Source organism: Bipolaris zeicola (genome assembly GCF_000523435.1).
Source record: "Bipolaris zeicola 26-R-13 unplaced genomic scaffold scaffold_319, whole genome shotgun sequence".
Classification (NCBI taxonomy): domain Eukaryota; kingdom Fungi; phylum Ascomycota; class Dothideomycetes; order Pleosporales; family Pleosporaceae; genus Bipolaris; species Bipolaris zeicola.
Window position 1 is genome coordinate 1,153 of NW_006912368.1, and position 21,294 is coordinate 22,446.

Consider the following 21,294-nt stretch of genomic DNA (forward strand, 5'->3'; position numbering starts at 1 on the left):
CAGGCGGGCCAGCGATGTGACGGTGCAGCGGAGGCAATATGTGTCGACGAGTGGGTATGTAGGATATGTACATGGGCAGGATATATGGCAATGCTACGGTATACTGTATGACATGTGCGTCCCCACGGGCAAGCGTCTCGTTTTGGCGCTGGTGTCGAGGTGGATATGGACATGGTGATAGGGAAAAAAGCCCGTCGCCGCAGTCAGCCGAGCCAGGGAGCTGTGCCTTGGCCACCAACGGGCCGCTTGCGAGTAGTTCGGGGTCGATCCCAGCACGCCGGGAGACACCATCGCTTGCCTGCCATGGCCTGATTGTGATGCACGGGGGCATACTTACTACATATACATACACGACGAGGCGCATCCATTCCAACTGCCTCGACTTGGACACTGCCGCCATCGCAAGCCACCGACCCATCCGCCCGTCTCGCCAGCAAAAGTGGTGCCGGTGCCGGTGCCAGTGCCAGCAACGAATAGTGTCTTGTGCGTGTGTATTGGCTGCGGGCGCCAGTGGGGTTCGCCTACCAAGCCTTCGGTGTCCCTCCCGACCAGTTTGACCCAGTGGCCAGACTCCAGGGATTTGGACACGACCTCGGCCTTGCACCCTCCACACTTTCTTACTGCTGCTGCTGCTGCTACACTGCACACCACCGCCGCCGCCGCCAACAGACATCGCCCTCACTGTCACCGTCACTGTCACCACCACCAGCCATGTCGACGCCGCCCAACCCGCCGGCCCAGGACAAGGCCAAGACGGGCCTGGGCAAATATGTAAAGAGAATGAGCACCGTCTTCAAGAGGGACCGCTCCTCCAAGTCGCAACCGCCTGCCACAGCCCCGGACGCTCCTTCCTCTTCTTCTGCCGCTGCACCTCAACAACAACCACAACCACCACCTCAGCCACAACAACAGCAAAAACTGCAGGACCAGCAACCCTCCCCCGCATCACCACCTCCTCAACCCCAACAACAAGAAATCCCGTCCGTCGACAATGAAGCCGCAAAAGACACCACCACGTGAGTCTTCCAGTAGACGCTAACACCAACACCACTAACAACATGACAGCCCCGCTCCCGCTACAAAGTCCTTGGACCGCAACGCCATGCAGCAGGAGCGTGCCCGCGCTCTCTTTGCAAAGTATGGCCTCACTCTTGAGTCGCATGAGTGGATCGCCGCCCCGGGCCCCATGCCCCCCCTGCAGCGTGTCGAGAAGCCCATTCGCATGCGTGTCCACCGCACCTGCCACCGCTGCGGCACCCTCTATGGCGCCGACAGGACCTGTGTCCAGTGCGAGCACAGGCGCTGCAAGAAGTGCCCTCGCTTCCCCAAGAAGAAGACGCCCGAGGAGAAGCAGGCCGAAAAGGATGCCCCCGACCAGCCAAAGAGAAAGCGCATGCTCACCATCCGCACCCGCGCTGGAGACGAACTTGTCTACCAGCCCACCAAGCAGCGCATCAGGCGCACCTGCCACAAGTGCGCCACTGTCTTCGTCCCTGCCCAAGCCGTCATCTGCCAAAATTGCCACCACGCCAGATGCACAAAATGCCCCCGCGAGCCCTCAAAGCTCACCAAATGGCCTGCCGGATACCCCGGCGACGCCGAAGCAGACAGCGAAACAGAGGTCGACAGGCAACTCGAGACGTTTAGGCGCACTTGGCGGAAACCAAGAACCAGGGTTCGCTGGCAGTGTGAAAAGTGCAACAGCCTCTTCCAAAATCACCAGCCTCAGTGTCCAGGTTGCGGACACGAACGGTGCGATCAGTGTACCAGGTCCCCGTATGTATCCCTATTACCTCTTCAACACCATCATCGTTTGCTAACACGAAGCAGTGTCAAGAAACCAAACAAGTCTGATCAGTTCGACGCCCAGGTGGTTGCAGCTGTCGAAGCCAAGCTCAGAGCCATGGGCGTGGATGATGAGGGGCTCTCTTCAGCCGCAGAAGCTACTTGATTTTCTGTCATTTCCCATGCTGACCATGACGCCTATTTGCTCGTTTTGTTTCTGCAGCTACCTTGACCAATTCCAATCCTTTGCATTTTTTTCCTCTTCTCAACATACATATCATCGACCGTTTGACAATCACCTTTAAGCTTTGACTTGACATCATCACCCTATCTGACACTACGTACCATGACAGCCACAAGTTTCATTTCCCTAAACCCATGCCCTTGTCAGTGACACGAATCCGTATATTCAAACATGCATCTAACCGCACTGACCCATCCGCCACTCGCCTTCTAGAACATCCTACACGCTGCATCTCTTCAGCCCCAGATCCCGAAATTCTCCGTCCCAAGCCCCCCTAAGCAAGTAAGCTAGTTCAGCTTTACCGCCAGCCCCAAACTTGTCTCGGCACTCGAACCCTTTCAGTCAGGCATCCCACTAAACAACAAACTGCCACTCATGGTCTGGACCCCCCCCCCCCCTCCTTCTCCGCCCTAACTCATTCAGCCACTCTTTTTTTTCTTGTCTCTCTCTCTCTTATTAGTCTATTAGTCTCTTAATCTCTTAATCTCTCTCTGTTTTCCCCAGATGCATCATGTACATGTAACAGGGATTTACGTAGCCCCATCTTTGCCATCTTTTTTTCTTTGGTCTCTTGACCTCGCCGACCTGGCGGGGGTTTTTTAAGGTTGTTGATGAGGTTGTTGGCCAGCGGTGTATGGACGTGTTACGTGGTCAGCTGTATGTGTTTTTCTTTTTCTTTTTGCTAACTACATTCGTGCTGTTTAACCGAGTTGGTTGGTAAAAACGGTGAAGGGATATGGGGATTTCATGAGCTGGTAAATAGGTGTATTTATTCAAGGTGGGTTGAGATGGTTGGGTTAGGTTGTAGGCAGTGCGTATTCTAGTGTCGGATAATATACGGTAGGATTGCAAGTAGGGGGACGTGTGCATGGATCCACTGCAATCAACACTTTATGCAAATACTGCCTATTCTGTTACCAAGTGCAGATCATGATTCGTGAACGCAGGGAATAGTTGTAGTCAATCACGTAAACTCAAGTTAGTTAGCCTGTACTAACTACTTATGCTCACTTGGTGAGATTCGTATTGAAATAACATATATCTATCAGTGGTTCATTGAAACAAGCTGACTACAGTGGGTAGCTGTAGTATTTCTACTACCTGTGCTGTCTACTGCATCGTATGTCAGAAAAAAACGGTGTTAACAATCAACATGACTCTGAAGGCCGAATGGAAACATGCATGGACCGAACATGCCCAGCATAACCAGTCACGATACTTTATATCCTGTCGCGGTCAAGCTTATCTAGTCATGGGGCTCAGTAAGCTCGAATCCGGACGTCGACGTGAAGGAGCCTGAATACGGGTCAAGCTCGACCTACCAAGTGTCTGCGACATGGACAGGAGATACAAAGGAGGTTTCGGTATATTTTATTCTGCTGCCTTCGTTGCAACCGTATCGTGGTTGTCGTACCTGATGGAGGTGTGCCTAATGGGCATATATCCGTTGAGAGATGTATATTTTTGGTAGTATTACCAAACCATTCCTGAGGGTTCAAAGCAGGATCTCGCAGACCCTCACCCGATTTTTTTTTACTTTGATTGCAAAGTCATTTTTTTGGATACCCGATTGTGGCAGATTAGGGCGCGGCCTGCTACATAGCAAACAGAGAAAAAAAAAGTCAAGTCAGTCAGTCATATTTTATTTCCGAATAAGTTGATCAAAACTGCATTCGAGCGCTGTTAGAGCTCGACAGACAATTCATCTCTTTTGTCCTCAAAGTTGTACAATCAAGCTTGACTACTACTCCACATATTCTAACACCAAAGATATGGTATGATCGCAAGTAACAAAATCGTGTAGACACATCATGTAGTCTTCTTGTAGCAATTGTCACTCCCAAATACTTCCTGTACCAGTGACAGCTCTAGTGAATGAGTGCCATCGACGTACAAGTACATGTGTTCATTGCAGTTACTTCCAAATAATCCCGTCTGTCACAAGCATCGCCTGTCCAGATACCTATGCACTACAGAAGCGCAAGTAAAGATATGTATACACCCACCATAGCCAGCCCAAAACAATCATAACATCGAAAACGCCATCTGTCCCAGTATCAAATCCCGTATCTGAACTGAGACAGTGAGGATATGCGTGAACCCATTGTCAGCTTATAATGACCAATCCAATACAGTATTGCCTCCCACTTCTTCCACTCCTGTCTTAACACACCCCAGCATACCCCTAATCGTACACACTCTCCCCCCTTCTCATCCCTCCAGGCCCGGTCCCCTCCATGCGACTCCGCTGTCCTTGAGCCATCATGCTCGCCAAATTCCGTCCACGCACCTCCGTCATGTATTCCATTTGCTCTGCCCCCATGTTCCTCATGCCGTTTCCACTCGACCGGAACCCAAAGGAACTGTGTACTGCAAACCCCACGCATACAAGCAGTCCAGCTCCGATGATAATAAGCAGGATGATGACGGGCTTTGGAAGAAGGTATCCCTCGTCGCGTTTGATAAGGGGTGCAGCTGTTGTATAAGGGAGCATGCCGAGGATGAAGAGTGGCGTCAAGACGGTTGTTCGTTGTAATCGTGCCATTGCTGTTGAATTCGTGTCGTAGCGATCGTAATAAAGGAGATAAAGCGATGTATATATATCCAGATCGTTAAAATGAGTGTTATCCACGACGACGTCTCGAACCCACAAAACACTTTCGAAATGGGCAAACAATGTAGATGGAAAAAAGAGAGAGAAACTCCCCTAAGAAAAACAGCGAACCAGGCCTCTCAAAAGGCAACACACAACAACCAACGAATCCTTTCAACCCAAAACACCCAAAAACTCGGCTCCCTCAATTCTGGCGCCATTCACCTGACCTCCCCCCCCCTTGTCACCCTCAATACTTTCCCATCTGCAATCCTTCATACACACACCCAACCACCCAACCGACCTCACCCATTTCCTCTTCGGCTCAAGGCGTCCTACCCACCCACCCACCTGATTGGCCCTTCCCATCTCGATACTTACGCCCTGCACCGCCCCCCTCCCACAGCGTCCCCACTCAAACACGTGACAACCCGAGGGACTCCAATCAGAAGCTCGCATTGTTCCAATCTATTCTGCCTAACTAAACCGTTCTTTCCAACATATTGGGTTGCATGAAGGCGTGGCGTTCGTCGGGACCTGCGTACAGAGGTGGTACGGTTTTTTTATTCTTTCTTTCGAGTGGGATTAGTAATGCGATGGGTGGGGAAATAAAGGATTATGAGAGGTCGAAATGGGGAAGGATGGGTCGTTGCCTGGTAATTTATTAATGACGGCGCGGTGATGTATAGGGCTTGCTATCCTTTTTGTTTGAGCTCTTTACCCTGCAATCTTCACCTATGTTACTTGGACCTTACAGTACTCATTATTATTATTTTCCCGAGTAAAAGAATAGGTGTGCAAAGTTGCACTAAACTAATAAACAGTATCTGAGGTGGTACTACTGTCATGATTTTCCTCGGTAAAGAGTGGACCGGGCAGGCAGCTCCCCCCCCAAAAATAGAAATCTACGTTGCCGCATTGAGATAATTGTACGAAAAAGGTTGGAGTTGTGGTCAATGTGTCCCTGTCGATTCGGTTTGATCGCCGTGACTTGGTATGTAAAGTGGGTCTTTGTAATGCGTGTATATGGATGGTGTAGTCGGCGTCGGCGACGGCGTCGGGTGCGCGCCTAGCATGTGGTTGTCTCTGCAGACGCGGTCGAAGTCTAAGCGGTAGAAGATTGCGGCTCTTGAATTGAGCCTGTTTTTTTTCCGCTTAGGAGCTGGGTATGGATGTCTTCATGGGCTGCTACGAGGAGGTTGGTTGAGAAGGCGTATAAGCAGCCCAGCATAAAGAGGGGAAGTGAGAGGATCATAGTGGCTAAACTTTTGATAGTAAAGTGTTTTTGTGATAGACAAGATATTGAAAATCGGTGTCTGAGTGAACCTCTTGGTAACCTTTTTCCCGCATACAATGGGCCGGGCGTATACCCTCGCAAAGTACATTTACCATATATACGTAATCTGACTGTGGATTAATACAAGTAGCGCCTTTTTCCCCTTTGTTCAAAACTATAAAATTCATCGCAAGAGTTTCCCCTGTGGCGCAAGATCCCATGCTCTATGGGACGAGTCGAATACGTTCTGGTAACCTCATTGGTATCTCGGTCTAGTTTACGACCCCTCGGAGTATAAAGATTTCCTTCGCGATATGATTCATATCAATCAGAAGACGATGCAGGCATATCGCAAATTCAGATTCAGGTGTTCCAGCATCGTTCGTCCCTATCAACATGAATATATCCTGGTGGCTATCAATGGCCGTTTCCTGTTGAGCTCTGGACGAGAATAGCAGCGCTCGTGGAAGATCTGCCGATGATCAAGCTACATGCTGCCACCTCTCCCGCCTGGACACGAGAAATGCGCTAATATATGCATGAAATCCATGAAAAAGAAGCATAAGGCTTATTGGTCGTTTCCATTTCTTTTCAATCTACTAGTGCTGCCAGATATTCCCTCTCCACCAATGTTACCTCTACCCAACCCCACACACAATCATCACTCCACTGCCGCGTCCTCATACCAGAAAATACCAGCTACCTACCCTACGCCCGAAAAGTTTTCCACAATGTCGTCCAGATCCCCCAAACAAAGTTTCGGCATGGAACCTTCATACATCCACTCCAAGTACCTCCACGCCTCCTAGTCGAACAAGGCTTTTCATCTCACCTAGTCCCATGTCATCTCAGATAAGACACATCCTATGACTATTATCAATCCCCACCATTCCGCTTTCTACAGGTCTAGATTGCGCGTACGAAATACATGCGGTAATATATCTTGGGCGTGATGGATGGTGGTTGGTGAATATATAGAAGTGAGGTGATAATTGCTCCACCAACTAACATATAACGGGTGTTATCGGAGGAGATGGGTATGGTGTATCAGCGGATTATAAAGTCGGAGGGAGTATCGCCTAGTGTAGCCAAGTGGATTACACGAGCCAGAAAAGGTGAGTGCTAAGTATTATCTACTTCCTGTTCTGGAAGTAGATATTTTTGGTGCAGGTCTAATCTCGTATATCAAGTAGAACATGTATGCGCAGTAGTATTTCAAGAACAGATAAAGAGACTGGAATGTGACTTGGGAAAAAGAGAAAGGAAAATATTGAAATGCGAAGAGTTGATTGAAGCGCAGACATCTTTTGTGCAAGTATACTTAATCGGATATACTATGCTTTACAGTAAGCCACGCTGATAAGGGAAGATAAGGTTTCTGACGACAAGATACAAGGTTGTGGCAGCGGATGTTGCTTGCGTCTTGGACAAGTGGGGCAAGGCAGGCGCGGCTTATATCTACTACGCCATCTTCGCAACATCTCTGCCCTTCTTCTCATCTCACACACATCACCACAAGCACAAGATTCCGGATATACAAATTCCAAAATATTCAATTTGACAACAACAATGACTGGCCTTCCATTTCTAGGGATATATTACAAAGACATAGGCTTGCGAGCCAGTCGCTCAAACAGGTACAAGTGTTCGCAGACGACTACTCCCCCCGCCACGAACGCGACCGTTTACTTTTGGTACTAACATAAAGGAAGTCTAGTATCTAAACGATTCTCGTTGTGTTGACCGCGCTTACAAAGCCCAAGCGGCGGCGGCGAAGACAGCGGAGAGACCCATGGCCATGGCGTTGACAAGGGAGATGGAGCTGGCGCTGTTGCTCTCAGGAGGCGATGATGGGCTGGCGGTGCTAGCAGCGCCGCTACCGCTGCCACTTCCGGTTCCGCTGCTGCCACCGTTGCTGCCGCCGCTGCTGCTTCCGCCAGAGGTGCTGGTGCTGTTGCCGCTGCCAGTGCTGCTAGTCGAGTTGCCGCTGGAAGAGTTGCCAGTGGAGGAAGTACCGTTGGTGTGAGTGGTGTTGCCGGCCGAGGCGGAAGGAAGGGTCACATCCTTGTCGCAGGTGAGGTCGAAACGGGCGGTGGTGGACAGGTTGTCGGTGATGGCGAACTTGACCTCGTTGGCTGGGTTGGCGTCACGGAGAGTGTACCAGAAGACGTTCCTCTTGTTGAAGAGCGCGCAGCCGACGTTCTTCCAGTAGTACTCGAGGTTGTCAACGCTGCACTCGGCGGCGCCAAAGTCGGGACCGGTGTATGCCCAACCGGTTTCGGTGACCCAGACGTCCTTGCCAGCTGCAACACCCTCGGTGGCCTCAATGGCGCTGGCGAGAAGCTTGCCACCGTTCTTGACGTTGTTGTCGTGCTCGACCTCGTAGAAGGGGAAAGCGTTGACAGAAAGGAAGTCAATCTCGTCAATGACGGCCTTGTTGGACTCGTTGACCCAGGCGGTCCAGGTGTCGACGTGGGTGATCTTGACGCCGCTCAGGGGGGTACCCTCGAGCTTCTTGCGGGCGTCCTTGATGAACTGGACAATCTTCTCGGCGCTGTTACCAACACCGGACTTGTTCCTGATACCGGGCTCGGAGACACGGTAGAGATCCTCGCTACCGATGGAGAGACCGACAATGAGGTCGGTAAGCTTGGTGCCGTACTCCTCGACGGCGGAGCTCAGGGCCTTGAGCTCATTGTCGATGCTGTCGGTACCCGAGGCCCAGACACCAAGGAGCAGCTTGGAGTTTGTGGCAATGGCAGCCGGGAAAGCGGCAATAGGGGTATCGGTGGTACCCGCCTGAACGTTGGAGTAGAGACGGATGGTGTTGAACTTTCCAGGCGCACCCTTGAGGTTCTGGGCAGTCTTGAACTCCTTCTCGAAGTCGGCCTGAGTCTTTGCCTTGCCCTTGTCGTCAGTAGCGCCCGAGTTGAAACCCAAGACAAAGGAGTCCTGGGCGACAGCGCCGGTGACGGCGGTTGCCGCGAGAACAAGAGCAGTTGTGAAACGCATGTTTAATATGGAAAAATGGCAAGTGAGTGACTAGGGTTTAAGACGAAAAATGCAGAAAAGTGAGTGTGGGAAAAGGCAAGGAAGAAGAGGGAGAAGGATAAATGGTATAGCAAGAACCGGGGAATAGTCGAGGAGCTGAGGGCGCTGCCCCACTTAGTTTTAGGGCCCGCACCCATTCACGCCCGCCCTGACACCCGTCATTGCGCTACCACCCATTCTCGCGCCGTCATTGGCCCGCGGCAAGCCTTGCAGCGGCGCCACTGCTCAGTCATGGCTTGGCGTCGACATTTAGGGGGTGTGTTTATTCGTATTTTGGGGCCATTGCCTATGCATAGCCACGCCTCTGAAACGCCGTGTGGATGACTGTGCTTCAAGTCCGCAGTCTTTCCACCTCTGGCCCCCATCCAAACATCACTCCATCCAGCCCCCAAGCATACACATGATTGACTGACCTGCTCTCCGGCTAAAAGTATCACTCGACGGCCTTCGGACATTGCACCAATCCACGGGCTGACGCGATGACGACGACTGCGCTGCCCACCAACTAGACACGCTTTTGGCTCCTACACTTGCCCCTTTGGCAAATGCGTTCCCTGGGACGTGACCAAAAATACCACCGGGCGACGCATTAAAATCCGGTCATTTTGCCCGAACGATCGTAGGCCTGCCCATTACACGGGTACGAGAAGCCACCGATAAATCCAACATTTCATTCACTTCGATCTGCAATTCTTCCTTCCAGTAGTTTTAACCTGGTTAGCAACAAGCCGCCCCCCCTTATACAGTGACTGCTGCTGCTTATGTACATTTTACGCTCTATGTTCTATATTGTGAAATAAAAAATGGAATTAAGCATTACCATCGGTATTATGCGAAAATTCCCCCATGCATACCCTCCCCCCCATCTATATTTCATTCATCCCATCATCCCCTCCCCCTTCTAAATATACGCCGGTGGCCCTTCTCCCCTCTCGTACTTGGGCACGGGATCTCTATCTTCGACATCTCCCTGTCTGCTCATCGCCCACTCCCCAATCACATCCCCAACATCCATCCACAGCGACACTCGCATCGCCCCCGTCTTGATGCACGTTTCCACTTTGCCCATTCTCCCTTCGTCTTTGCCTATCGCTTTGCCCAGCGCACGCAGAAAGTGGTCGTGCATGTCGGTCTTTTGTGGCCGGTACTCGAGCACCACCATGTCGGCGTAGGTGACGGTGGGATGCGCCCAGTCTGGTAAGGGTGCGTTGGGTACGTAGCGGATGGCGTATAGGTAGCGGATGTGGTCGCGGATTCGCAATGTCTCGGGTTGTGTCTCTGGTGTTTTCTTCAAAGGTGGTATGTCCTGGTTATCTTCGTTCCCTTTTTTTTTCTTCAGTCAGCAGTCCGTCATATGGTTTTATTCTTTTTGCGTGGTTTTGCAACTCACCGACTTCGACGATGCCGCCGAGGAAGTCTTGGACAAAGTCTCCTGTTTTCTTCATCCGGGGATCTGTGTGCATGCATGGGCTGCTCGTTTCCAGATCCGTCGTTGTTGTTTCTCCTTCTCCTCGTCTTGAATTTTGTCTTCTCGCCTCTCTTTCTGTCTTCTTTCTTTCGATGATTTCATGTGCCCATATTTCCATCAGTTTGGTCCTCTGGCTCACGTCTCGTCCTTTGCGGTTTGCATGCTGCTTCTTCTCGCGCGCGCGTATTTCAGCAATGTACGGAGAGTTTGATGCATGCTGGTCGACCCGGTATCCCCATGACACAAAGTCGCCGGCAATAAAGGGCACAGTGGTCAGGAATGGTCGATGCAGTTGTGGTGTGTGAATAAGATAAATCTTTGCGCCGAGCTGTTCGATTGCGGTCGACATGGTGACGTTTGGTGTGTATGTATTATGTTTCTTTTCCTTTTGGTATGGGTCTGAGCTTCTTCTTCTCAAAAAAGTCTTTCTTGAATTATCTGCACGCAGATGTAATAGCGTTGTCAAAACGAGGGGGAATGGTAAAAGGAAAGAAAAAACAAAAGAGAGGTCTTGAAATGGCCGTGGGAAGGTGTGTCGCTTCACTTACACATATATGTAGGTGATTCCCCCCGGGCGCCCATAAGAACGCAATATCAGTGCATTGGTCTGATGCCAGCAAGTCTTGTGGTCCATGTGACAAATATGACATTGCTCGGGCCTTGGGATAGTCAGCACCAAAATGCGTTTCGTCACAGCGGTGAGCATGTGTTTCGGCAAAGACATGTTTCCGGCGAATTACGCCTAGATTTCAGCCACGCCGGTTCAGAGTGTCACTCAGTTACAGCACAGTGCAACGCACTAACATCGTGGGGTATGTAGAATGGTCCTGGTACAAGCGCCACCGCCGATGATGCGGTCTGTGTGTGTGTGTCGTCGCTCCGATTTCTCTTTGTCCCCCTGCTGCCCCAGTCGCTATTTCACCTTAGCGCGTTGCAGACGGCAGGGCCATAGAAATACTAGCCTCGCACTTCCATGGCCTTGCATTGGACTCATATCGTCAGCGCCACGGTTTCAATTAACATCCGAGATAGACCCTAGCTTACCGCTTCGAGATATGCGACTCGCCCACTATGAATCGGTTTCGGTCACTGCAATCTGCGAGACTGACCCAGTTCAACGGTTCTGGTCAGCTTTGTAGGGGATGCCCATGTCTCGAGCCGGGAGGCGTCCACACAACAGCGGGATGCCAGGGTCGTCAATGCAACGGTCTTGCCTGAAGATCATCAAATGCCCTGTCAGACACGCGTCATGGCACTTCATTTTACCGTGCCTTTTCTGCTTTTTTCTTCCTTTTCACATTTCTTTTTTGTTTCCGCACACGGTCAGCACGTTCGTCCCTGGAAAACGGTCACGCCATTTTTCTTTCTGCTGAAAGCTACATGTGATGGCTCCGAAGTCAGTCCGCGATAAAGTTGTCGTAGCCCGACATTGACTGGCGTTTCGCTTTCCCCGCGTTACAGGATTTACACAGTAGATGTAGAAGATGATCTCCGTGCAAACTTTATATCAATATCCTCTTCCTCATATTGGTCTCAGAGTGTGTTGGCGAACTAGTGGAAAGTGCTTGACCATCAGTGTTTGCGCCATCGTTTGCCAAGTGTATACACATGTGCTGCGAAACGATGCCACCAAACTTTATATCTCGGCAATCCAGGCTATGAAAAAAATACTTGTTCTGCCTCAAAACAAGTATTCGGCACTTCCGCCCCTTAACTTGTTATGTATTTGCCGGCCTATATGCTCTGATGTCACACTACGCCAAGCATATACACACGAGAATCATGCGCGCAAGCTATCCTTATGCTCATACTATACGCGCTTCCCCGCACTTCCCTTTTCATGCCCCTCGTGCAAATCATGCAATGCATCGCTTCCCCGCCGTCCCGGCCCCAACAGCCACACTTCGCTTCTGCACGCCGCCGCGTCATGGTGCCCAGAGCGTAACTGTGACTGCAGAGAAACGACTCAGGGGAAATCCGACCATACGAGAACTCTATTCGGCACAAGTACACTACGATCTCGCTCCGCGAGACCATGAACCATGATCGACCAACACATTCACCTTCTTACCCCTTCGTCTAGCAAAATCATAATCATCACAGCACAAGCGTCGAAATAAAACCTGTGTCAGAAAGAGGACTATTAAATATCATTGATTGGAAACGGGCACCGTGGTATCTCGCAAGCAAGCTAACAAGCAATTAAGCAAAAAGATAAAAAAAAAGAGAGAGAAAGAGAGTAACACAAGTGCCTCAGGTATCTTTACGACATGAAAAAAAAGAGAGAAGATAAACTACGCACACCAGCATGCAGCAGTCTGCATCTCTTTCCTCTTTCCTCTACATTGAGAAACTCAAATTGCTCCAAAAACATTACGCTTCGTACTCGCTTTTGTCCGTAAGCCTTCCATACCTTTCTTATGTAATGCATACATGCACATCTTGTCACGCCCTAGTTTGCTATCATGAAGAGAAAAAAAAGCATACTCCTCATCTCCCTACTCCAAGATCTCAAAGATCCGCACTCTTGGGGTTGACAAGGTAGATGTCAGGCACCTTGGGTACTTGAGGGCTCTTCTGCAGGGCCAGTTTGATCGCTTCTCTCGTCTTGGCGCTGTCTTTGTTGTCACCACCCCCTCCAGTAAGTCTCCGCATGCCGCTTCTGAACCGGCTCCTCGCATCCTGTGCTATGGGTTTGACCATATTGTCAAGATGAAACGTATTGGCCTTATCGGTACTGTTGGATCGGCCGGTGGCATATTCGTCATCGGAAAAGGTCTCATTCTGTTCGTCCAAGGCAGTGGATGAAAGCGAGGGCGAAATACGCTGGGGTTGGTTTGGTGCGGATGGCGAAGTTACTGAACGCGCATGGAGACCGCCTGGACGTGAAGGATTGCTTGCTGGAGGAAAAGCGGAATTGGCAGGGCCGGCAAAGGAGCTGAAAGCACCTGGTGTCATGACGCCAGGGTCCCGAGCTGGCGAGAGTTTTACGTCAGAAATGAATCCAGATTGGAATGATGTTACCGAAGCGTTACGTGTCAGGGACTTGTGCAGGATGGGCGCCGTCTGCTGGTCGTATAGATTTTCGCGCATGTCGTGAGCGTATGATCCATTTGCAGAACGTCCCAAAGATGAAAAGTTGGGCAAATCAGTTAGCGTCTCAGCATCATCATCGTCTTCGAAAAAGTCGTCGAGGCTGTCTAGTTTCATGACCAGCTCCCCGATGTGGCTATCACCACGGGTGTCTTCGGATGTCATGGTCGCAGTTCGGTGGTAATCAGACAAGGGGCTGAAAGGAAATTCCTCCTGGCGGAACTCCACCTTGGGCGTCTCCGTATGAGGCGTATGCAGTTCGCCAAAGTTGCCGCAAGTATAGAAAACAGCATGGACATTTGCTCTCGTCAACTGTGAATGCAGAGCAGGCATTGGAATCGACCACCCACTCTCTTCAGGAATACCATAAAGAGATTGCGTCTTTTCAAACTGTTTCTTGTACCCTCTGGTCGAATGCGAACCTGCCATACTCATACGTATATGTTGTTTGTCAAATGGTGCGAGCGTGCTAGTCATGTTGAGATTGATAACGAAGTCGAGGACCTTCAATGCCTGGGGGCAGTATGCGCTTTGCAAGAGTCGAAGGAGTGGTGAAAAGAGATCAGAACCCTTCAATGTCATATCCGGTTTGCGCATGTCAATTTCCGGAAGCAAGAGGCACAGGGCCTCCATTGTGTTGATCTTCATCCAGTCAATCTTGTTCATCAACAAACCAAGAAGGAAGACCAAGCTGCCGAACTCATGGTCAGGAAAGAATGATGAACGTATTGCCAATATGGTCTGCGCAAGAAAGTCCCTTTCATGACGATACCTTCCCATTGCAAAAGCAGTCAGGGCCTCTGAAAGCAATGTATGCTGATAGTGCTGCTCAGCGACTTGGGCAAGCACTTCAGCAGTAGCTCTTGTGTTACTGCTGTGTACGGATGAATCAAACGAACGTAAAAACCTTGGCAAGTTTCCGAGGACGGTGTACATCAGTCGGCTGTCGTCGCCCACAATACGGCTGGAAGGCAAGACTACCAGTCGCTCCAGGATCCGTAAAGAGCGATCCAGACATAGACTTGATCGGATACCCTTGTACGTGAGCTGGGACAAGCCCTCAAACTTCCCTTCCCACTTTTCTGGGCAACTTTGTTCTAATGTCCGGATAACATCCTCGTTGCCTAGATCAAGCTTGTCAAGGAACCTGTCCAGCATGAGTAAGCTCTCCATGAACTCGCCCTCATGTATCGTGTCCAAGCAGGCACATGTCGTCCAAAAGAGCTGTGGATATTGAATAAGATCTTCTGGTGTCAGTGCCTCAATAATGGTTCTCAGTGTTGTGAGTATTTCCATCGAAAAGGTCTGGATGTCGCTTTCCTCGTCTGATATCGTGTTCGAAAGTCTTGCCAGCATGTCGGAAAGCATCTGCTGATCGAGCGAACTCAGAATACAACGGAAAAGCTGAAATGATCGACATGCAATGTGTCGAACAGGGCAGGAAGTTGCCCAGTTCAATGCTACTCTTCCCCATGCTTCTCTTAACCCAGGGTAGGCAAAGGAGAAGAACCTCATCACCTCCCCGGAAACGTACTCCATTGGCTCAGGTACTTTTGTGGTTGAGTCGACCGCAGCTTTGCCGTTCTCATCATCGTAGCTCCACACAACCTTGCTGTCGCGTTGTCGAATGCCTTCAACAAAGTCTTCGATAGACCTCTTGTCAATGCCCGGTGTGTCGTCCTCAATCTTCGAAATGACAAGTTCGTGAATCAAATGCACGAGCATTTCGCGAGCCTGGTCTTGTACAACAGGTGTATAGTGATCCCATAGGACCAGGACCACCTGTAGAAGCAGAGGAATGTGTTCTTTTGCAACTTCGACAGGAGAGACCATTAGATCTACTAGCAAGATTAGACAAACCTGGCCCAGAGCGAAGCCCGACTGTTGAGATTAGTATTGTCATAATAAAAGGATTGGTGTGGATACGGACCTGTTTGTTGCTGCTAGGCAAAACCTTTGTGAGATCGGCCAGGTACGGAAGATTCAGAGCATCAGGCGGTGGTGGCGAAGGTTCGCGTTTTTCGCTCACCATAGATCTAGGGTTGATCTGTAACAGCAGAAACTCGACTACTTTCAGACCAGCGGGTGTAGTAGATAAGTGGACGACAATCTGCTTAGAGTAATCGACATAGTTCTGCTCTCTTCTGTCCAAGCAGAGGTTGATGACGAAGTTCAGGATCAACTGAACGTTACCGCCATAGGGTCCAGTTGCCAGCGCTTGCCAGAGGGCTTGGATTTCATTGTGTAGGACATTACCGGAAGTGAAAGTGATCTCAAAAAGGTTGACCAGAAGCATGTAGGAGTTTGCCGTTGGTCCTCCGTCCGGATTGACTTGTAGTTCGACTGATTGTACCCAGGGAAGCATAGCGGCGACCATGTTGCGTTTGTGATCAGGTTGAAGATCTTTGAAATAGTATGAGAACTGCGAGAAGACCAGGAACGCGAGCTCGGCATGTTGCTTGGCCAGCCTACGTGACGTTTCAAACTGCGCAAGTTTGTATACAGCGACCGTCTTGTCCGAAATGCTGATGTCGAGGTCTTGTAGCTTGGAATTCTTTCCCTCACGTGCTTCGAGTGTTCGCAGTAATCGAGCAGACTTCATACGTATCTCGCTGTTCTCATGGCCCAGTGTATATAGGCCTGCACTCAGCACCTTCCAGAACGGCAAGGTGTAGTCTTCGTGTTGTGTAAGAACTTGGGTAACCACTGAGAAATAGCTGTAGAGGGCCTTCCCAGAGGGAGCGAGGTAGCACATCTCGATTGCCTTGTCCAGCAGAAATGGATGCTCACGATTGTGAAGAATGAGGTTGGAAAGCGCCCGGCGACCAATAGCGTGCGTCCGGTCACTAGGTGTCTCGAAGATACTTTGTATCCAGGAAAGAATGCGCATGACATCGAACTGCAGCAAAACCTTGCTATCAGTGGTAATACTGACAGGCCCACCACATAATGCGGCCATGGCACTCAAAGCAGCGGTCCGAAGGTCTCGTTTCTCAATTTCAAGCGCTGCTGTCGCACTGCCCTTGTTGGCTGTGTCTAGTTCCCGGTCGAGAATAGTACGGCGCATCTGTTCCTCACGCTGTCGGACTTGATGTTGGTTCGCAGAGTATCCGCACCAGTCTTCCATCAATGTAAAGGCAGCTTTTCGAGCCTGGAATGGCATCCAGTGCAGAGGGTCTGCTGTTTTATTGATACCCACAAAAAGAACTTCCACCAGGCCACAGTAATGCGTGCGCAGCTTCTGATACCGTGCTTCAAGCTGAACTTCTGCGTCGCTGAGAAAGATCCTAAGGTCCTTTGTGTAGTTCATCAGGTTGTTGATGATCCACTCATCATTGTAGGCCTCGGGTGACTTTAGAAAATGTTGCGCTGTCAGCTTGTATACATGCGTAATTTCAGTTCGGAGATGGTCGGTTCGGTAGTTCATCGGCCGCGGGTTGCTGATGGTCCTGTTGTGGTTGCCCAGACGCATCTTAGCCTCCTCTGAGCAAGCAGCTACGATCCCTTGAAGGGACTCTAGTAGCGTGCGGTAGAGGTTGAGATTGACAGACCCAAGGCCGATGACAGCAGCATCTCGTATGGCGCCATTTTCCACAGAAAGGAATGGCAAGACCTTGGAAAACAATTCCGTAGCAGTGTGCAGCTTGGTCGTGCTCGTCTGTGAAGACTTGGAGCTCTTCCGTGAATGATGTCCCTGTGTGGCTGAGGTGGCTGTTGGACCCAAGCTGGTCAATGTTGTAAATGCAAAGATGAGGTAGAGTTTCCATTGCTCGACTACAATCTCCGGCGCTGTGGAGGCAAGGCGACCACTGGGTTTATTACTAGTCGGTTCGTGTGGCGAGTACGGGGTTGAACGCTGGCCTTCAGCCAGGGATGATAGAGTCCGATACATCTGAGATAGTCTTGCGCAAACAATGTCTCGAGTGAGCGTGACAGCAAAAGGACAAATTTCAAAACTGATTCGCACCAGGTTCGGAAAGATCTTGAACCACAAAGTGGAGTCGTAGGGTATATCACTACTACAGAGCTCGACGAGTGTGCTCTGTACGTTGCTCTTGCGCATGCCTCGTTGTAGGCGACTTCGCTCGGCTAGAGACAACGTATCGTCACTGATATCAAGGACTCTCTGTGGGCTGCCTTCCATGACGCGAATAATTCTGGTGTTTGAGCCTCCCAGAGCTGTATCGAACTCGGTGATGAGGCGGAGTACGGTAACGGCATAAGAACGAACACGGCGGGAAGGTGAACATAAGAAGAAAATACCATGAGACTCGACCTCTTCCACATGAGCCCATACCGATGAGAGGTCAAGCTGAGCAGCGCGATTGCCAGAGCCATCATCTGGGGTGTCCAGTGCTGCTTTGCGCGTCTTTCGCTTGATTTCTTCGATCCATATCTGGAGCAGTTCGACATAGAGCTTTAATGTGTTCTCAATGTGCCCAGGACCGAGCATACCACCGTCAGACATTGTCGCATACCGGTCGTCAAAGTTAAAGATGAATCGTGCAAACCCAATTGTAACTTGCTGAGCATGAGATTGTCGTGCAATGGACTTTAGGGATTGGGCCGAGGATACTGCGATACTTCCTTGAACATGCGCCGTCCCCGTGCATAAGAGATTGACGAGAGAGTTGAATGGGATATGCGGGGACAAGCAACGAGGTAAAGCCTGGACAGCGACGTGTAGTAGATCATAAAACCCTTGCCGAGGATCTGTAGTAGTTAGGTTTTCTTCGCGACGACCAAAGCTAAAAGCATCCGCCATGGGCGTTTTTGGTGTCTGCACAGAGAACTTCTCGTCCAGAACGGCTTGTCCACCAAATGCATTGTCGCAAATAATGGTGATCTCGCCCAAAATTTTACAGAATCGGACATAGTGCTCTTTGGCCACCTCGGTAAAACCGCTAAAGTCAACGGGACGCGAAAGACGCTCTTCCTTGAGCAGGCTAGACTTTATGGGGAGCGGTTGTGGAGGCCGCGGGCTACTGGGAAGCGCAGGCAGCTCGTTTGACAATGCATTGGGATCGTAATCAAACGTCAGTGGAAAAGGCGGCTGCTCAGTGTTCTCCAGATCTGCCATGATGGCAAGGAATGAGCGAATTCCAATGACCATACGCTCGGGCTCGAGATTCTCGACGCGCAGCTCTCGATTTGACATGAACATGTCCGAGTTAAGAAGTGGAAATACAATTGTTTTGAAGCAAAGGTCCTGGTACCTGTAGCCAATGATGCGTGTGAGCTGTATCAGAGGTTCCGCTATCACAGGTTCGGTGGAAAGATAAGATCTTCTTCCAGGCTGGAACACCATCCGTATGATCTCGTCTAGTCGACGCACGGCAACATTGGGTGCCTCGGTGCCTCGTCGATATATGTAAGTCCACACTAGTCGGCAAATGCCACGAAGGGCAATCGGTCTAGTTGTGCGCTCCTTGAGCCGGGGCTGAGTCGACAGGGCTAGTGCGAGCCATTGGGAAAGAAATATGTCGGTAGGAGATGCACACAGGATGGCAGCCATGAGTGGAAACGCCTCATGCCAATGCTTGGGTTTGCCGAGTAATATGGCAGCGCGCTGCTTCATGAGCTCGATCACGGCCTTCCATTTGGGTGTATTGAGCTCTACGGTCGCTTTTGAAGCAATGCGGAGTAGTAGTTCCCTCAACACTTGGCAGTAAGCATATTTGACCGGCTGTCCATGGGCGCTGGTAAAGAGCTTTGCCATTGAAAGCATGAAGTCGCACGTCCGGTCCCAGACGTCTTCGGGGTAAGACTCGACTTTCATGTGCCTTAGCGCGCGGATCAACAAAGCGCCCTTGGCCTCATGATCCCTGTTGTACTGGTTCTTTGCAGCCAGATGACTGTCCACCATTTTCAAGTCAGCGATGAATTTCTCTTGCACCTGCTCGAAGATGAGTCCGCTCAGTACACCAAGCAACTGACTATAAATAGTCCAATTCGCGAGGTTGAGGGACGAAATATCCACCAAGTCCGGGTCTACAGTGCTGAGTTGGCCGTAGAATAGACCTAGGAGGCGATCTGCCATTTCGAATGTGAGATTCTGAAGATCGGTCTGGGTCATGATCTCAATCAAGACACGGCAGAGGATATAGGTCGAGACAGTAGAGCGCTGCTCAGCCTGCGTCACGGTATGCTGTAGTGCAAGAATGTGCTCAGCGGGCGAGGCTACCGAGGCCGTGGGCTGGGTATCTGGTTGTTGCGTCGACTCAGTGTTCCGCCGAGATAGGGCGGGGTGGGGATGGGGTACTGGACTGGCTTGCCGTGCCTTGGATACATCAGTAAGGTCCTCGTCTCTCAAAAGGCAGTTCGGGGGCCTACATTGAGTAGCTGGGTGCGCTGCTTAGCCGCCTCCTCACTCTTTGCCTTGCGCCATAGCATTATGGTGTCGATTAGGGGCTTAGGCTTCTGGCGAGCAATATGACCCAGGGCGGCTATAAGCTGGTCAAAGGTTGGGTCTACCCCAGGACCACAAACGCCTTCAACCTTTGCCTCGGGTTGGCCTCTTTCTGTCGTGCATTGGTTGATCTTGTGCTCAGCCTGGCTGATGAAGGAATTGAAGAGGTGGTGTAGGGCATACTCGCCCACTGTCTTGAGCTCATGGGGGTGCTGGGGGTGGCGGGATTGGGAGCGGTGGTGGTTGTGACCTTTGCGCGAGGATCTCGAACTGGGAGCCCGCTCAGGCTTGCGCAGAGGAGCATAGCCATCGGCATGGACTGGCTGGAGGGGAGGGCTGGCAAAGGGAATCCCGGAGGCGGAGCCAGGCTGCATGCCATTTGCAGCAAAGGCATCGGCTATGGATTCTTGCGACATGATGGCTCCATCGATGGTGGCACCGGCGGCAGCGGCGATGATCTGAGGGCTCAGGGGACTCGTGGCGGGCGAGTTGACAAAGCTGGTGTTCCGCGAGTGCTGGATGCCGTGCACGATGGAGGTATTGCGATTGTGGGCGTAAGAGCCCGAGGGCTTGCGTTCGAGCGTGGCCAGGGTGCGGTCGGGGCTCGAACTGCTACTTGCGCCTTTTACGGCGGGCGTCTGTGAGCGGGAGGTGATTGTTCGTGACGAGGCTGTCAGTGCCCTTCCACGCGTTTGGCTGGGCTCGCGTGAGGCCGACGAGGGGTGGTGGTCTATATGGTGCGACACATTCCCAGCCAGTGGCCGGGCTTGCAAGAGAGGGAACGCTGCTGATTGACAGGCACAGAAGGGGTCAGCACAAAGCAGTTGCAACAAAGCAGCAGAGTCGTCTCGACGACCATCTACGGCCGAGCATGGCACAGCAGAGGGCCGGCATAGTAGTCCAGAGGCGAGCCGTGTGGGGAGGGTGTTTCACAGTACCGTGTCCCGGGTTGGGGACGACTAGAGAGTCACAGGGGGTGGGCGGGGGGAGAAAGTTACTTACACATGCCGCCGACCTGCCGTGCAGCATCTTCCACGTCTGACAGAGGATCTTGCAGCCCGTTGCCAGAGGCTCACGACAACAAAGGCAAGGCGGGTGAGGGGGGCGCGCTGGCTGTCATTGATGTCTTTTGGGGTTGAGGGAGTGGGTAGACCCTTGCCCTGTGCCTGACGGCTACTAGCCCATTTGGCGGCAACGATCATCAATGGCGCACCGGCAGCGTCGCGGCTCTGGAGATCCATCCGGATTTAATGTGCAATCCCACGTGGAGGATCAGTTTGGCCATGCAAGTCTGGGACGCGGCCTCGAGAGGACAAGGGCCGACACCGCGGCGATGAAGTGCACGTGAGAAGCATCCTGCTTGGGTTGCAGGCCG

The 21,294-nt window shown here is 51.2% G+C and overlaps 5 protein-coding genes across 5 annotated transcripts; 1 reads left to right on the forward strand and 4 right to left on the reverse strand.

The window, feature by feature from the left end:
* Positions 1–711: 711 nt before the first annotated feature.
* Positions 712–1,951, forward strand: COCCADRAFT_110344 (uncharacterized protein; the record flags this gene model as incomplete). The annotated part of the gene is made up of 3 exons (XM_007719530.1): positions 712–984; positions 1,085–1,776; positions 1,831–1,951. 3 exons carry the CDS (start codon positions 712–714, stop codon positions 1,949–1,951), a joined length of 1,086 nt encoding a protein of 361 aa, XP_007717720.1.
* A 2,263-nt stretch (positions 1,952–4,214) lies between these two features.
* COCCADRAFT_41426 (uncharacterized protein) lies at positions 4,215–4,523 on the reverse strand (the record flags this gene model as incomplete). Its single annotated transcript, XM_007719531.1, has 1 exon — positions 4,215–4,523. One exon carries the CDS (start codon positions 4,521–4,523, stop codon positions 4,215–4,217), a length of 309 nt encoding a protein of 102 aa, XP_007717721.1.
* A 3,124-nt stretch (positions 4,524–7,647) lies between these two features.
* Positions 7,648–8,910, reverse strand: COCCADRAFT_30670 (glycoside hydrolase family 17 protein; the record flags this gene model as incomplete). Its single annotated transcript, XM_007719532.1, has 1 exon — positions 7,648–8,910. The coding sequence occupies one exon, from the start codon at positions 8,908–8,910 to the stop codon at positions 7,648–7,650; it is 1,263 nt and encodes a 420-aa protein (XP_007717722.1).
* A 940-nt stretch (positions 8,911–9,850) lies between these two features.
* COCCADRAFT_9570 (uncharacterized protein) lies at positions 9,851–10,766 on the reverse strand (the record flags this gene model as incomplete). The annotated part of the gene is made up of 2 exons (XM_007719533.1): positions 9,851–10,272; positions 10,340–10,766. The coding sequence occupies 2 exons, from the start codon at positions 10,764–10,766 to the stop codon at positions 9,851–9,853; spliced, it is 849 nt and encodes a 282-aa protein (XP_007717723.1).
* A 2,162-nt stretch (positions 10,767–12,928) lies between these two features.
* COCCADRAFT_9571 (uncharacterized protein) lies at positions 12,929–20,813 on the reverse strand (the record flags this gene model as incomplete). Its single annotated transcript, XM_007719534.1, has 4 exons — positions 12,929–15,391; positions 15,441–19,790; positions 19,844–20,703; positions 20,783–20,813. The coding sequence occupies 4 exons, from the start codon at positions 20,811–20,813 to the stop codon at positions 12,929–12,931; spliced, it is 7,704 nt and encodes a 2,567-aa protein (XP_007717724.1).
* Between the last annotated feature and the right edge of the window lie 481 nt (positions 20,814–21,294).